This window comes from Gracilinanus agilis, chromosome 3 (genome assembly GCF_016433145.1).
Source record: "Gracilinanus agilis isolate LMUSP501 chromosome 3, AgileGrace, whole genome shotgun sequence".
NCBI classification, from domain to species: Eukaryota; Metazoa; Chordata; class Mammalia; order Didelphimorphia; family Didelphidae; genus Gracilinanus; species Gracilinanus agilis.
The window spans coordinates 237,507,105-237,525,919 of NC_058132.1; the positions used below are offsets into that span (position 1 = coordinate 237,507,105).

The 18,815-nt window shown below is 36.0% G+C and overlaps 1 protein-coding gene across 1 annotated transcript in view; it reads right to left on the reverse strand.

Annotated features, from left to right (window-relative positions):
• Nucleotides 1-18,815, reverse strand: part of PPP1R1C (protein phosphatase 1 regulatory inhibitor subunit 1C) — a 235,329-nt gene that overhangs the window by 168,414 nt on the left and 48,100 nt on the right. The window contains exons 3-4 of the mRNA XM_044666473.1: nt 10,279-10,302; nt 4,271-4,293 (exon numbers count right to left, since the gene is read on the reverse strand). Of these exons, the coding sequence (XP_044522408.1) occupies nt 4,271-4,293; nt 10,279-10,302 (47 nt within the window). The remainder of the gene's footprint in view (nt 1-4,270; nt 4,294-10,278; nt 10,303-18,815) is intronic.

The following is an 18,815-nucleotide window of genomic DNA, read 5'->3' on the forward strand; positions in this document are numbered from 1 at the left end:
TTTATATATATACATGTATATGTATATATATATTTTTTTCCTTTACCACTTTTGTTTGATTTTTAATATTTTTAGCATTTCCAGGAATTTTTATAGGACTTGTATCCAATTCACATTTTTCCTTTGAGGCTTTGATTAAAACTGTTTTGACTTCATTTTCTTTTGTCTGCCTTTGTGTCTTGATATTCCCTGTCACTAAAGTAGTTTTTTATAGTCAGGTTCTTTTTCTAGTTGTTTGATCTTGTTTCCACTTTATTTCTTGATTTGGAACTTTATGCTAATGTTGGGCATTATTCTGGGTTGGAGGTTGAGGGACTGCTCTGCCTCAGACTTCAAACTTTTTAATACTACTGTTTTTAGAGCTAGTTCTAGAGTTTGGGAAGTTTTCAATGCTTCTTAGGTGGTATGAGCTGGGGAGAGATGTGATCACTGCTCCCTGGTCTGCACTCTTGTCCTTACCTGGGAAGAGCCCCTGATTCCATGGGAATCAATCTTACTTGGGACCTTCCTTTCTAGTTATGAGTATTTGCAATGGAGTTGCCAAACATTGTCCTTCAGGGCTCCCAATCTCTCTTGACTAAAAATGTTCCTCTCTATCTTTGAACTATGATTCAGAATTTGTTAGACACAAGGGAGCTGCCAGACTCTATCTGGTTCTACATCCAATGCTAACACAGGGGTGCCCTGTAGTCTCTTTCCAACAAATTATCAGGTCCTTTTACCATCTCTGGCTTGGAGTTTCTTAACCTGCTGTTTCTGTTACCATTACTTAGTCCTCCAATTGATATATATCCACATGGGCTCTAGGCCAGTCTCCGCCCGCTATCACAGATCTCTCCTTTTGAATTATTATTTTGCCTTGGACTAGAAGAATCTTCTATTATGACTTTTTGTTGTATCTGCCACTCCACAATATGATTTAGGATATTAGTTTAAAGTCATTTGGAGGAAAATGTTGGAAGAGATCTGCTGAGTGTTTCTCTACTCCACCATCTTGTATTTGCCTCTAGAAGCCCGAACCATTCTTGTTATCAATAGAATCTCTGGATCAGAGGGCATGGACATTTCAATTAATCTCTTCATAAAATTATAAATGCTTTTCAAATATCTGAACCAATTCACAGTTCCATCAACAATGTACTAGTATGTATAACCACCTTTTCTCAACTCCTCCAGCACTGACTATTCCTAGATGATAGTAATTTTTGAATTTTTGAAGTTTGCCATATGATAGAAGAATTAGGATTGACCTCACTGGTCTTAGAGGGCAAAATGAAGTACGGTGGTAAGAATCCTGTAATTGGATACAAAATTCTGTAATTGGATTATAGTCAACCTGACTAAAAAAGATTCAGATTCAACCTCTACTTCAGACATTTAATAGTCTATGACCAATGGCAATTCATTTCACTTCAATATGCCTTAGTTTCTTTGTCTGTAAAGTGAGGATAATAATACCTACTACACAGAATTTTTGAGAAGCAGTTAAGATAAAGTTTATAAGCCACTTTTCAAACCTCAAACATTATGTAAATAAAAGTTATCAATAAAATCCGTTATGGAATTTTAAAATTTTTATTTTGTATAAGTACATTTTGATTCAGTATAAGTACTTTTTTATTTTATATTTTAATTCAGTATAAGTACTTTTAGGGTACTGGAGAAAAAAATGGTATATGATATTTCAGGAAGTAGTGAGTTTCCCATCACTGAAAATCTTTAGGTAAGAGGCAGAATGCCCTCAATCAACTATATATCACATACAAACCCTGAAACTACATGATTCTATGATTTGTCTTCTCTGTGATAATTAACAACATAAATTTATTTAAAAAACATTAAAGAAATGAGTATATTTATGTCAGAAACAGTAGGACAAGGGAGATATAGAAATTCATATCCTCTCCCACGGGAACCATATGAAAAGAAGCCAGGATAAGAGAAAAAGAAATCAAAGCTGTAAAAAAGGGGAAAGGAAAAACATAGGAAGAATCAAAAAGTCAAACTTTGATTAACTTTAATGAGCTTCAGTTTTCTTGTCTATAACATGGGGATAATAATACCAGTGGTAATTACCTCAGAAGACTTTTTAAAGTTTCAAATGAGATATTCATAAAACATTTCACAAAACTAAAAACCTTATATAAATAAAAATTATCATTATTACTACTGATGAGTTACACATCTACAAATTTTGACCCAATACAGGGAAAAATCTGTTAAGAAAGCTGCCAAAAGAAATGGGCTATTTCAAATCTAAGAAGCTGATCCTTTCTCCCTCCCCCACTTCTGGCTAGGAACCACAGACAGGAATATATGTGATGTAGACATAGCCCAAAGTGCAGTAGTCACTTGACAAATATTGGGTTGCCGCACTTTGATCTAATTGCCAATTTGCATGATGCACAGTTCGTGCTATACTTCTGTTTCAGCCTGTTTGGCTCACCTCATTGAATAAATTAATTAGATCATTATGAATTCATTATTCTTATAGCTTGTAGCATTATTCTTATAGAAATCAACAACCATTGTGGATTTCATAGTCTTATTATTTGAATTGCACATTGTGAGTAAATGAAAGTGATGACAGAAACAATAAAGCAAAAAAATCCTTTCAAGTTCCTCTTGAAGTGAGTATGAGTCCCTCCACCCACTAATTGGAAAAGGGATGGGAATACATAAAAACCACAAGGTGTCACTCTCTGCAGTAAATATACGTGCTGGCTGAGGAAAGGTGGTAATTGTTTTATAGCTACCACTTAACTCCTGTTATCCTCTCATTTGCAATCTAAATATTTTTCCTATAGTTACCAGAAAGAAAAGGTCAACTGAACCATGTTCTCAAAAGTTATTCAATTTTATTTCATCTTTATTAATCTGAGGCGCTCCTTACTCTAACTTTAAAAAGACATAAAATTAATTTTAAGACCAACAATGTAAAACAAACACATTAAGATCTAACTGATGGTTCTTGTACAAGAATATCAAAAGATAAAGATAAATCCAGCATTAAATATCAGAGTAATTGGGTTCTTTTTCAAGCCCTTGATAGCTTTAGTGTCTTAGCCATTATGTAGTTTCTCAATTGTCTTGTCTACAAATACAATCTGTCAATCCCTATCTATGGCACAGGGTGTTCTAAAAGGTCTCTGCTATTTATAGTGCTTTATAAAAAGTACCATTTAAGAACAAAGCATTATTATTAGAAACAAGCTCAATACTTTGTGTCTACATCAGTTGAAAATCAACTCTCTCTCTCCACTCAGTTACCACCTTAGTTCTGGACCTCATCACTTCTTGCCTAGATGATTGCAATGATCTCCTAATTGCTCTCCTTAACTGAAGTCTCTCCCCACTTCAGTGCATCCACTGCACTCCTGTCACAGTAATTTCTCTTAAACATGGTTCTTCAAATAACTCAGGGAACTCTTTATCAAATATCGGTTCCTTTTCCATTTTAAACCCCTTAACATCCTTGCTCTAACCCTCTAACCTCAATGGGCATCACTCCCTTTGTTATGCTCCCCTGCCTCTGACTCATAGAATCCCTTTCTTCTACATGAAATCTTTCCTGATTTCTAGTCATTTTCCAGTTTCTTAATTTCATCATATTTAATTGTATTTATTATCTTTATAATAATTCAGTTTATATTTGCAGATGTATTTATCTCCTCTTTTAGAATGTAGGTTCTTTGTGAGTAGGGATTGCTTCATCCTTGTCTTAGCATTTTTGGCGTTGATTAGCATACTCTCTGGCACCTAGTAGCCACATAAGGTTGTTTATCCTTCCTTTTGAAGAGGACCAATGGCATCCTGGGGTGACATATTTACTAGCAAGCGAATTGGATTTAAGAGAGGCAGAATTGCACTAAGTCCTGGACCACACTCTGTCTTCCAGAATCATTGAAATCTGGTGGCAAGACAGAAGTCAGGATGACTGACAATGGCCCCAGATACGATGGATGACAGTGACATCTTTAATGAGTGACTGCCACAGTGCCTGTGTTAGCCTCCTTCCTGGCTATTACAGCAAATTGCTCTCACGCACCCCTTCTCCCAAGGGGTCTTCACATGCTTGGGACAGACATCCATCTAAATCACTCATGGTTTGTTAGTCAGCTACCTTCAACTCCGTTTAGATTACTTACCAAGATCATTTTTCAGTGTGGTTGCTGGGCAATGTATAGCTTCTTAGAGACACAGATGAGAGCTAGATAAAAGGTGTATATCTAAGGTTGATGAACAGACCTTAAAGAAGCCTTCACACCACAGGTGCTAGTTCTCCCTGAACATCTAATACATTCTAGCCACTTGATAAATAATCATTAATTTAATGATATAATATGCTATATTATATAAATAATAATTATTGATTATTTCCTATCCAAATCTAAGATTTATCATTGCAGGTAATCTGAGTTTGGCTCCACATAAATCTTTTTTATTTAGGTTATCATGGTCATTATTTATCTTACTTTTGTCACTATGATAGGGTATTAGCTCTTCAACGGAATATAAGCTCCCTGAGGTAAGCAGCTAGGTGACACAGTGCATAAAATACTGATCCTGGAGTCAGAAAGACTTATCTTCTTGAATTCAAATTCAGCCTTAGACACTTAATAGCTGTGTGACCCTGGGTAAGTCATTGCATCCTGTTTGCCTCAGTTTCTTCATCTATAAAATTACCTGAAGAAGGAAATGGAAAACCACTCCAATATCTTTGCCAAAAAAACCTACAAATGGCGTCACAAAGAGTCAGAAATGACAGAAAAATGACAATAGCAACAATTTTCCTTGAGAGTTGGCATTTTTTAATTTTATCCATAGACCCTATAACAGTGTTTAGAATATTATAGATGCTTAATAATGCTTGTTGATAAATTGTGTATATTTTCTATTAGATCTGCTTCCTTCACTATACCAGGTAATATGTAGCTTTTCTTATTCTCAGAATTCTTCATCTTCTTTTGTTATGATCTAAAAATATTCCATTATGTCATATACCACAATTTTGTTCAATCATTCCCCCAATCAAAGGATGCTTTCTTTGTTTCCTTAATTTTTTTTGTTTCCAAAAAATCTTCACATGAATATTTTTGCATATATTGAATCTTTTTGTTTTTGCCTTCCTTGTAACATATCCTAAATATGGGTATCATGATCATTAAGAATTTAGTGGCATTTCTCACATAATTCCAAATTGTTTTCCAAAACATCTTCACAAAGAGCCAATAGCACACTTTTGTAAGAAGAGCAGGTCCCGATACATTGCCATGAAGAATATTTAAATAACACTTTGCGGGTGCATGTATTATGCTTTTTTGCACTGATGTTTTATACCCCTTGTGCTGACTTATTTCAACTTATAAAATCGGTTTTTTTTATTACATTAAAAATAAAACTACAATTTTATAACTTATTGAATATAGCTCCTTTTCTGAGTTATTTTTGGTAGAACAGGCAGGAAGAATGGGGAGAGCACATCATAATACTTCTTGGAAATTGATTCGTGTAAAATAAAACAGTGGTTTGAGTAAATATTTTAGAATCAAATAGAGACTATTTCCCTTCCAAATATGACTTTGAACATGAAGTGGTTGACCAAGTACTATTTATAAATGGCCAAATACAAACCTTTGAAAACAGATTTGAAATTTATCATAGTTTTGAAAGTGCTGATTTACACGTTGTTTTCCTTTTCTATTAACTGGATATTATCCTGGAGTGGATTAGAGCTAAGCAGAGATGATTACTAGCAAAAGGAGAGTCATTCCAGAATATTCAAAAAGTTTTCATGCTATTTTTCTACTGGATGGTTGCTTTGGATTTTTTTTTTAACTTGGAAAAACAGCAGCAGCTTGTTTTATATATACTCCTGAATTTGTCTCTCTTGAATTTGCACTGATATTAACTACTTCGTTGCAAATAGTGTTTGATTAAAGGTTCAGCTATTGAACCAAGAGTAAAACATGCCCATTTATGCACTGAGTTTTCCCAAAACTAATAGAAATAAGGGAGCACAATTTCTTATCCTAAAGCAGTAACAACATTGAGCAAAGTTTCTAATATGTATGCTATTCTACTCTCGTTATTGTGTGCGTTTAGATGCTGGAACTGAGAAAAAGATGGGAAAGAAAAGGTCATCAGAGGCCTCAACTTCAAAATTATGACAACATAATTGAGGAAACAGCAGAGGTACGAAACAACTGAAGGACTTAAAAAAAAAACACCAAAGTTTATCTATCAAGTTCAACCTCTAATATAACTGAAATCTTCAAAGACTGAGGAGCTGTAAAATAATGAAAAGAATAACTATAACAACCAGTCCTGGAGGGCTTCTTGGATATACTCACTTTTCACCTGGTTTTTGAAGTAAGGGAAACCATGGAGTCAAAGAGAAGGTGGAGAAAAGAGAACAAATACACAGAGTCATGTACATCTCTCTCTCTCTCTCTCTCTCTCTCTCTCTCTCTCTCTCTCTCTCTCACACACACACACAATTTCATTGCCATTTTTGGTTTGATTTTATCAATATAGGAAACTCAGCATGGAAATTCCCTCTGCTGAGGCAGATCAGCAGTTGTAGCCTATTATCTCTAATATATAATTTATATATAAACTTACAGATGAGTAAATGTTTAGCATATCCAATTTCTGTGGTCCAGCACGTAGTCATATGTGTATAGTCAACCTACAAGTGTGCCTTCCACTACATACATGTCTATCGTTTTAATTTTCATCTTTGTTTTCATCCTCTTTCTCATTATGTCTGTTTTGTTTGTAGAATTCATTCTCCTATAAGTTGTCCTTATTTGTCCATGGCTCTTTGTTTTAAAATTGCATAATTAGACACAATTTTCTAAAAGACAAGGTTATTTTTAGGTGGGCAGAACTAGTTAACACATCTTTTATAGAAAATAATATGGGGGCAGCTGGGTGGCTCAGTGGATTGAGAGCCAGGCCCAGAGATGGGAGGTCCTGGGTTCAAATCTGACCTCAGACATTTCTAGCTGTGTGACCCTGGGCAAGTCACTTAACCCCCATTGCCTCACCCTTACCACTCTTCTGCCTTGGAACCAATACACAGTATTGACTCCAAGATGGAAGATAAGGGTTTAAAAATAATAATAATATTTTTAAAAGGAAAAAAGAAAACAATATGATAGGGGTGGCTGGGTGGCTCAATGGACTGAAAGCCAGGCCTAGAAAGGGGGAAGTCTTAGGTTCTAATCTAGCATCAGACACTTCCTAGCTATGTGACCCTGAGGAAGTCACTGAACCCCCATTGCCTAGCCCCTACCTTTCTTCTGCCTTGGAACTGATACACAGTATTGATTCAAAGATGGAAAATAAAGATTTTAAAAATTAATAAATAAAAAGAAGTTTTGCAGAAAGATTTTATCCACTATTACTTCATATTATTGCTGCTTTTGTAAGTAATGGAGAAGGGAACAATTTTTTTTCAGTAAGCTAGTAATTATTTTGCTGAGGAAAAAATAAATTGTTCATTTCTTTTTCAAGTTGTCAAAATGTCATTATTTCTTTCATCCAGAAATAACTGCAATTGCTACCAAAATTTCTACAATAAACAAATATTTAATTATTCCAAAAGTAAGAAGCTCTACAAATGCTATGAAAGTTTTGGATTAATCAGATCCTCGGGAGAAATCTCTGGCCAAAAGGTGGAATTGGTAAAATCATATTATCATCTCATCTCAATGTTGAGAACTTTGCTGTTTTATTCAACCTCCCCCACTCCGATTCCCCATCAAATTATGTAATAAATAGCAGTATATGAGCAAAAACCAAAGTCCCAAGTAAGCCAGTAGCAGTTTAACATTTCTAGGTCATACAGCCCAGCACCTCGCATGGAGACATGAACTTAATAAATGTTTGCTCTCAATAACAACAACCAGCTTTAATTTAATTTAATTCCATGTTAATTCTTATTAATTAGGAATAAGACAGAAATATCATTCATCATGATCAAAAATGTATATCTGTAGAAGTGTAAAATTTCAATAGACACTCTGTTATGGAATCTTAGTATTGAAAGAGCCATGAAAGGTCTTACTGAAGAAACTGCCATCCCATATTCATGAATGTCTTGTTCAGTATCAACAACAGATAATTACACATAAATTATCAGTTTCACAAATTAGTAAAGGAAATGGATCAGGGAAATTTTTTATCAAACTGGGAAGTTTTCCTAAACAACCTGATGGCAGAATATAAATGAGCTCTCCGTAATGTAACAGGGTACTGATTCTTACAAAATTTCCTTTCTCTGAGCTCTAGTAACCCCTATCCAATTGCCTGCTGGAAATTTCACCTAAATATGCTATGAACAGCTATAAATCTCAAAAACAAGTTTAGCATATAATCCCTCCTTCACCCCTCTCCTCCAAAAAAAAGTCCTGCCCCACCTCCAGACAAACCTATCTTGGCTGATCTTGGTTGATCACCATTTCCCTAGTGACCCAGATTTAAAACTTAAGTAATCTTTTCCTTAGTTCCCTCCCTTACACTCTATGCCACAATGGTTCCCAAACTTTTTTGGCCTACCACCCCCTTTCCAGAAAAAAAATTACTTAGGCCCCTGGAAATTATTTTTTTTTAATTTTAATATCAATTAATAAGAAAGATAAATGCACCTGTGGCCATCACCACCTCCCTGGATCGCTGCAGCACCCACCAGGGGGCAGTGGCGCCCACTTTGGGAATCACTGCTCTATGGCAACCAGTTATAAAGTCTTGCAAATTCTACTTCCACAAAAGGAATAGTTAGTGATTAACTAATCAAACATATGTCTATTGGCCTTTAAAAAGTAAGCTGGCCCTACTCAGACAGATAAAAGAATATGCTCTGGAGCAGGAACCAATCTCTTGAGGGTACTATCAGATCTTGAGAACTTACTCTTCATGGGTCCCCTTGCAACTCTTCCAAGGAGGCAACAAGGGGGAGATTGAATGCTGCCATTATTTGTGGCACACAAACATGCCCTGAGAGATATGTACTTGCATGTAGACTGAGGGAGTGATTTGAAAACATTATTTCCTGAACCTCAACCTACTGGGGCATGGGATAGTGGATTTTAAATTCCTCAAACAGTATCATCATACTGCTAGCCTCCTAATAGAAAAAGGAGATTTCTAGGGTAACCCCAATTTTAAGAACTGTCTTAAGAGTAATTCCAAGTTCAAGAGTTGATATGGGAAGGCAGCTAGGTGGTTCAGTGGTTTGAGAGTCACACCGGGACAGAAGGTCCTGGGTTCAAATCTGCCTTCATCTATGTGACCCTGGGTAAGTCATTTATTCCCCATTACCTAGCTCTTACTGTTCTTTTGCCTTAGAATCAATACAGAGCATTAATTCTAAAAATGGAAGGTAAGGGCTTAAAAAAAAAGAGTTGATATGTTAGAAAATTCAGTCACAGGATCTTCTAGAGAAATTTATTGCTAGAATTGTCTTGCTCCTTGGACAAGGCAGATAACAGTCCACAAGGCTCTTCTACAGTATCTTCATTGGAGCACAAAGTGAGGCAAAGCATTTCAGCAAAGCCAGAAGCTATATACAGTTAAGTACCTAGGGAGAGCATCAATGAGAACATCATCTAGCAGCAGCCAGTGGAGCAGCATAGAAAAATGACAGTAGCTGACTTAATGACTCACAAGTTAATAACAGTGCCAGCATTAAAAAGCAAATAACTTGATGGCTAATGGAGTGTTCTTTCCACTCCACCACAATCTCATTTTTATGAAGTTGATATGTTTTCCCCATTCACACTAGGACCTCTCAAGAACTAAGTTAAATAGCAGTGAATATGTGGATCTGAAGTGAGGAAATTGAAATTGAAATTTTGACCATAATTTTGTTACCTAAAGATGGCAAGATATAGCAAATATTCCAATAGATGCCTGAATCCTCCTTCAGGGCCCACTACTTGAGCTTTGTAATTCAAGGGAATAACTGGACTTCTCTGAATTTCACTTGCCTCATTTATTGAATGAATTGTTGATTGCTAAAGTACTTTCTGGCTCTAAAATCCTTCTCCATATACCTATAAATTTATCTGTATCAGTGGAGGGGACAGGGAGAGAAAAGAGTAGAGGAGAAAGAGAGAGAAAGAGATAGAGAGATAGAGATAGAGATAGATAGATAGAGAGAGAGAGAGAGAGAGAGAGAGAGAGAGAGAGAGAGAGAGAGAGAGACTTTAGATGTAAATTATCTGGAGGAAGAGAACATAAAATCTTCTGACTTCTAAAGCCTTCCATTACTTGGTCCCTTCCTATCTTTCCAGTCTTCTTGATCTTTACACCCCTTCGCTAATACTCTGTGATCCAATGACACTGATCTCCTTCCTGTTCCTCATTCTAGACATACCATTTCCTGACTCCAGGCATTTGCACTTGTCCTGTGTGCCTGGAACTCTCTTCCTCCTCATCTCTATTCCCCAACTTCTCTGGCTCTCTTCAAGTCTCAACTAGAATCCCATTTTCTTCAGGAAATCTTAATACCAGTGCCTTCTCTTTGAGATTGAATCCAATTTATCTTGGATCAAACATGGATTTTTTTTGCTTGAAAATAGTGGTTTAGGGGGGGGGGGGGCAGCTGGGTGGCTCAGTGGATTAAGAGCCAGGCCTAGAGACAGGAGGTCCTGGGTTCAAATTTGGTCTCAGACACTTCCTAGCTGTGTGACCCTGGGCAAGTCACTTAACCCCCATTGCCTAGCCCTTACCACTCTTCTGCCTTGGAGCCAATACATAGTATTGACTCCAAGACAGTAGGAAAGGGTTTAAAAAAATGAAAATAGTGGTTTGCATGTCGTCTCCATCTTTTTGCTTTTTGAGAATTAGGACCATCTGACTCTTCTTTTTTATCCCCAGCACTTAGCCTGGTATGGTAGGGTTTTAATAAATACTTATTTATATATCTCTTTATATAGATATAGACATATATATACATATATTGAGATCTATGCCTTGATATAAATATCAACATCATAACATAAATATAGATATCTTCATATCCACTGTTAAAAATATACAGAGTAGAATATTTAGAACTAAAGATCAATCACTCATTACATAACAAAAAATCTGAGGCCCAAAGAAATTAAAATAATTTGTTTGAGTTATATAGAAAGTTAGTAGTGAAACTCAGTCTCAGCCTAAAAGGTATCCAGTGCTTTTTGCAAGGCATCCAACCTATATGGGAAAGAAGTAAGGTGGGGGAGAGAGACGGGGGGGGGGGGGGAAGGGAGACAGAAAGAGGAGGAGGAGAGACAGAGAGAGAGACAGAGAGACAGAGAGAGACAGAGAGACAGAGAGACTGAGAAAGACAGAGACTGAGAAATCTATATAGATATCTTTAGACATACATCTATTTAAATAGTGATATATCTTCTTATAATCTATAATTTCTAAAGCACCTGAGTTTCTTTCTGTCTGGAGAGGGAGGCATTCTATTTTTGTTTCCTTTGGCTTTTTCAATAAATATGTTTATTTCTGGGGATTAGTTTTCACATTTAGCTTGATCTTTCATGGAACAATGAGCATGTGTTACTAAATAGAACTTTTCATTTTTTTTATTACTGTTGTGACTATGCAAGTGCATCCAGCTGGTTTTTACTGGAATGAAAAAAAAAGCACTTTCTCAAACTTGTCATCTTGTCTTTCTTGTCACTGGAGGGTTTTCATCAAGTGTGTTAACTGGAATTTCCAATTTCCAACTGGAGCAATTATCAGTGAAGATTCTGGGACAATTAAGCAGCCTAATGTGCTTCATAGACAGGCTTTGCAAGGACACACAAGTGCTTTTTTATGCCTCCTAGGGAAAGTGGGTCAGCAGATTAGATAAAATGAATAAACCTTTAATTTCTTGCTACCAGTGTCCTAAGATCCTTAATTTTTGTAGTCATCATTGTCTACCTTGTGGTGACAAAGGACTAAATGATGTATAATTAGCATGAAAGCAAGAAAAATAGCAATACTCATGCAAATGAAATAAAACCACAAAAAGTTGTTTGGCTCATCCAATGAGTTATTAAAATATTTTCTAAAAATTAAATTTTGCTTTAACATAATACTTATAAAGGACAATGACTATTCCCATGCCTGCTAATCATTTCCTGAATATAACAAATTTTCTGGGGCCAAGTAATTCTTTCCTTTCTATTGTCAATATAAACAAACAATAAAAAATAATCGATATTTGGGGGGCTAAACAATATTACGGGAAACCTTAGTTTCTGTGTCTCTGTTCTTTCCTGATTCTCCCCCTATTTGTGTAACAACTTTTGCTATAACCTTTTCTGGCTCATCTTCTACCCCCTAAGTATGGGTGTTTCCCAAGGTCTGCCTTAGCCTTCCTTTCTCTAAAAAGTCTTTCCCTTGGTGATCTCATCCTGTCCCATGCCTCCAATTATTCCCTCTATTCAGAAGACTTCCAAACATACAACCCAGGCTAGGAACTCCAGGACTCTATATGCAACTGTCTGCCGGTCATTTTTGCCTGGATTTCATGCCAGCATCTCAAATTCAACATATCTAAAAATAAGCTTATTATCTAAGCCTCCCCAGAAATAAATGAATGATGAATAAAACCCTGCTCCTCTTTCAGAAATTCCTGTCTTGGTTCATATTGGTGGGTCACCATTTCCCTAATGATCTAGGTTTAAAACTGAAGTTATCTTTCCCTTGATTTCTTCCATTACACACTTGTCTCCCTGCTTTCCATCTCTATAGTCTCCAATCCATCCTATCCACATTAGTCATGGTAATCTTCCTGCAGCAGTATTCTGGCCTTATTACTCCCCTGCTCAAAAATGTTCAGTGATTCCCTATCCTTGTAAGAGATAAACACAACTTCCTTAGTCTGTCGATTTTAAAACTGTCCATAATCCAACTCCAGTTTATTCTTTCCAAGACTTTTTAAGTCTACCACTTTTCCTTCATTTTGCAGTCCCATCACACAGAACTATTCCCTAGGCTTTTCTTTTCCTCTCACATCTGTATGAGTTCATTCAAATTATTCCCACTGGTTGGATCATACTCCCTTATTATCACCATCTGTTGAAATCTTTCCTTTCTTTAAGATCCTACTCTGGTGCCAACTCCTTCATGAACCCTTATCAGAATTCCCCCAAATGAAAGTGATCATGATCTTCCACTGGCTATTTCTCACATCACTGGGATGCTTCCTATACTCTTATAAAATTCTCCTTTGTATTATACTTCTCTTTGTACATGTCACCTCCATTGATAGATGGTAAGCTCATTGAAGACAAGGAATATATTGTTTTTCATCTTTCTGTGCTTAGCATCTACCCTGTACTATAAGGATGATATTAGAAAATAAGTATTGTTTTATTATTTTAGAGATAAGAAGCAGAGAAGCTGGCTTGAGGAAGAATTGGAGTTTCAAATAGAATTGAGAGAGTGTTAATTTCAACTGTTGGCAGTTATAACCATTTTTTCTATAACAGTTTCACACTCTGGGTGTGGCATTCTGAGAGTTGGCTCCTGGCATTTGACAAAGCCACAGACAGTTTCTTTTCTCTCTCAGGGCTGGAGAAAGTAACATCTTTGCCTTTCTCTATCTCTGTCTGAGTGAAAGACTTGAAGGAGTGGAATGTTTTCTTTTCCAATGTGGGAAACACTATTCATTTATCTATTACTGTGTATAGATTGGTTAAACTCTGAAAAGACCAAAGAAAACCTGTTCTTGGGTTTGGACTCTGAGTCTATTAAGGCTCAGAGTCCTAACCTGATTCTTGCTGAGATTAAACCAGCTAGCCTTGGTTATCTTTATAACTTTATAACTTAAAGAGGAAGTTAAGAATTATAGTGGTACTTTTAGTTAGACTAGTATAAATTTTGTTAGTTAGATTAGGGAGAATTAGCATAGCCTATGAACCACAGGAGAAGCAGTTCCTTGCAGAACCTGGGAATTTATTTGGGTGGAGATAGAATCCCTTAGAATTAGAAATCCTTTTACCCTTATATACTTTAAATAAAAAAGTTTATTTTTCTTAAACAAGTCTCTTTAGCGTTCCTTGCGCCTGGCCCTAAAGGGAAGTTCATCTTTAAGCTTCACTTCACTTTCCCACTGAAGACACTTTTGATAACATCTATCAAAAGTATCAAGAATCATTTTGAACCTTTATTTTATTGGTCTTTGTCCTTCTATTTTGTGTCTGACTATTTTTATTTTTACAGTACATTGCATGCAATAAATAAATTCTTGAGGCAGCCAAGTAGTACAATGAATCAAAGTCCTGAGCCTGGAATCAAGAAGACCTGAGTTCAAATTCAGCCCCAGACATTTAATTTACTGACCTTGGACAAATCACTTACTTTCTATTTGAGTTTCCTCAACTGTAAAATGAGAAAAATGATAGCAACAACCTCATTGGTATGTTATGATAATTAAACAGAATATGATTTTAAAGAGTTTAGCACAGTACCTGGCACATAGTAAGTATTTAATAAATGCTTTTCCTTTCTGCCTTTTGTTCAAGCTCATAATTCCAATAGTGTTGAACTTCTTTTAACCCATCCAAATCAGAAAATTATAGACCTGTCCAGAGTAACATAGTCAATATAGGTCCTCTTTTCAAATTATGTATCTGTTTGCCTTTGTCAAGTGATGCACCTAAAATAAACATTAGGGAATAAGTTGAGAAGAGATGATGGAAAATGGTGGTCATCTTGAAATATTGTGAAGAAGATAGAAACTGAACAATTTTGCAAATCAGTAGTAGATTAGAATAATATCCATAGAATCTTAGAACTGGAAATTACTTTAGTACCAGTAATCTAGCATAAATTCCTAGTCAATGAATACAATTCCCTTTTTAATTTCCCTGACATATGGTCAAGCAATTTCTATTTATACACTTTCAGTAACAGGGAGCTCACTACTTCTCTAAGCAACCCAACCCATGTGATGAATATAGTAATGAAGTTCTTCTTTATTCTCAATCAAAATGCAATTCCCTATAACTTCAATTCCTTGGTGTTGGTTAATATCTCTTCATATCTTATCCCCAAAAGGAACTAAGGATATATTGGCTTATAAATTAGTAAAGCTTAGTTCAGAGTTTCAAAGCTTAATTCAGAGTTTCTTTATGCTCTCCTCAAGTTAAGTGATCTTTGAATCATAAATACTTCAGAATATTCTTGAATTTTTTGCAGAATTTCGATTCTTTTGATGATTTCTAATGACTTAAACATTTTTAAGCAAAAATTAAATTGATAAGCTTTAGTAAGCATCATACTGAGTACTGTGGAGAAATAGAAAACTTAGATTTTGCCTTGGACTTTTCAATCTCATTATATAGGCAAAAAAATCAATGAAAGAATATGAGTAATGTACTATCATAGACTCCATATCTGGAAAATCCCTTAGAGATCACCTAATATAAATCACCAAGAGATAAACCAATTTATCTAGGGCCTTAGATATAGCAATTAAAGAGTTAAGTCAGCATTCAAACCAAAGTCTTCTGCCTTCAGATCTAGGGCCCTCCTCATTCTCACATACTGCCTCCTGTGCCCTTTCAGTATTTATAAGTAATCAATTAATAAATATTTATCAAATACTTAATAAATGTACCAGGAGGCACTGTGGTAGGTCCTGAGAATAGGAAGAAAGAGAGGAACAATCAGAGGAGGATGGGGTAATTCTTTGGAGGTAAAGAATAAAAATAGGGGCACCTACGTGGCTCCATAGATAGAGAGCCAGGTCTGGAGGTCTCAAGTTCAAATCTGGTCTCAGACAATGCCTAGCTGTATGAGACTGGCAAGACATTTAACCCCAAATGCCTAACTCTTACTACTCTTAGGCCTAGGGACCTATGCTTAGTATCTATTCTAAGACAGAAGGTATGAGTTTAAAAAGAAAATAAAAGTAGGCAAAAGCTGGAGAAATAAATATTTTGAGAAATCAAAGCACTGTGAAACAGAAAAAAAGACTACTAGGTCTGGAGTTAGCTTCCCTGGGCTCTAATTCTGATCCTGCCCCTTACTGCCTATGAGAACCTGAGGGTCACTGAACCTCCTTCTGTTCCCTCATGTGAAATAAGAAGCCTAGACTGAATAACTACTAAGATCCCTTCTGGCCTCAACCTAGGTGCCTAGGATCTGTTTCTTGACAATAGTTAAAATACTTGTCAATGAGGAAAAGAGCTGAGTTTCAGTAAATGAGCCTTGGAAGAGAGCCACATTTTAAGGGCATTTGGAAGGAGAATTGTCTAATGAGCCAGTGCAAGAGGCCACAAATCCAGGAGGAGAAAAGGACAACAGAATTATTGTTGCCAAGACAGGAAAAAAAATTCAAGGAGAAAGGAATTATCCCAAGTATCATGTGAGGTTGAAAGATAAGAAACAAAAGGAGGCACATTAAAAGAGGTTATGAGCATTATTTTGAGAGGAGACCAGCAATGCCCTTGAGGACTATTTTTGAGAGAAATCAAAGTAAGGAAGCGAGGGGTGGGAGGAGAAGGCAGCTAAACGACAAAGTAAATTGAGTTCTAGACCTGGAGTCATAAATTGAAATCTGTCCTGTCACTTACTAACTATATGTCCCAGGGTAAGTCATTAATTTCTATTTGCCTTAGTTTCCCCAACTTTAAAATGGGTAAAAGAATAACACCTATCTCACAGATGAGGATCAAATGAGCTAACATTTCTAATGTAAATTACTATATTGAGGATGTAAATTCATAATGTAAATGATACAAGGATCAAATGAGATAATGTCTGCAAGCATAGAATAGTACATGGTATATAGTAGATGCTATGAAAATATTAGCTATTATTATTAAATTATAAGAAAGATATATATAAGGCTTTGTACCATACATGGAAGGAATGTATGATCAATGATTAAAGTTCTCAACATAAAGGAGAACTAAGTATGTTTGAAAGAAAAGAAGTCATCAGAGGGATGGGTGAAGCAAGAAAAGAACTATTCAGGTTAAAAGGAAAGTCTAAGAGCAGGCAGGTTGGACCATCATTTCTCTCTCTTTTCTCTAATTTTACCTCACTGTAAATGAGAATTATCGTTTTTCTTCCACTGACCTCAGAGACTTCATGTAAGGATTCAAGGTGCTTTAAGATAATTCCCAAACCTCAAACCTGTGTGCTGTGACTTTAAATCGTTCTTGGGCATTTTTCCTTTATTGCTTTTAAATCTGTTCTCTGTTTCTTTTCATAAGCATATTATAGTTTGACAACTCATCAGGCTTCTAATGAGGTTTCAACATGAAATGTCAAACAGGCATCTAACTCATTTAAGCTAGTTTCAGCTTGTTCTGATTTTCGGGGAACTTGATTTCTTAAACATTCTAATTAATGACATTTCTATCAGATGATCTCACCTTGCCACCAGAGAGAGATCTTTATGCCACGGTCTTCTCTGAAGAAAATCATTCTAAATAAGCTAACAAGCTTGGCTTCAGTTGCAGGGACATCAATGCATAGATTCATCTGAAAGGGCAAGGCCCTCCCTTTGCCTGAGCCAAGCCATTGCAAAACTGCCTCGTGTAACAGGGCATGATGAGATGCTGCAGCACTAACAGCCTCAATGCTTGACTGCAGTCTTAAAAGGAGTAATAGTTCAGGTTGAGAGAGCACATTTTAAATTTTATAAAATTGCTTTATGGATATTATCTCAGATTCTCAGAAAAATTTTCTGAAGTAGCTAATACTATTATCCCCATCTTATAGGTCAGCAAACTGAGAACCAGAGAAGTGCCTTGTCCAGGGCCACCCTGTCAGTAACCAATCTGAACTCAGTTTATCTCTCTTAGTAATAAGTAATAATTAATAAGTCCTTACAGCCTTTGATGTGTATGTGCTACCCTCATAGTTTTCTGTTACTTATAATGACCAAATTAAAAAATATTTTTCATTATGACTTAAAGTTGAAGAAAATTTTTAAATAATCAAGACAAATTTAAATTTAAAGACACTACACTATCAAGATAGATGTTAAGGGAAACAGATTTTAGGCATGACAAGGTCTCTATCTTCATAGACTATCATTTCAGTGCAGGGGATTCACAGAAAGTAGTTGTGATATACCACTATGATCATATTTTAAAGTCTTTAAAGTACTTCATAAATATCATCTCGTTTTGTCCTCACAATGCTGTTATTATCCTCTTTCTAGATAAGAAAACTGAAGCAGAGAAAAAGAGACTCAGTCACAGTCACAGAGCTAATAAGTGTCTGAAGCCAGTTTGGAACTCAGGTCTTCCTGACCCCCAGTAGAACACTCTACCCACTGTGCCACCCACCTGCTGCCTGGCATGATCTTATTAGAGCATTTCAAAACAATGTTTGACCTCCCAGGAGATCAGGAAAGGCATCCTGGAAGAAATGACATTTGAGTTGGGTTTTAAGGAAAAAAGTCAATTGGCATCAGGACATCTTGTGAGGAACACACAGAGGAAGGTCCCAGCACACTTAGGAGCCAACCCCATGTGGCAAATTTGTTTTTAGTCTTAAATTTTTTCATTTAATTAATTAATTTATATTTTTTCCATGGTTATATGATTCATCTTCTTTCTCTCCCCTCCTCCCATCCCTCTCCCATAGCCAATGCACAATTCCACTAGGTTTTTTACATGTGCCACTGATCAAGACCTATTTCCATATTGTTAACATTTGCTCTAGGTGATATTTTAGAGTTGATATCCCCAATCATGTCCCCATGTGATCAAGTAGTTGTTTTTCTTCTGTTTCTATTCCCACCGTTCTTTCACTGGATATGGGTAGAATTCTTTCTCATAGGTCCCTCATAGTTG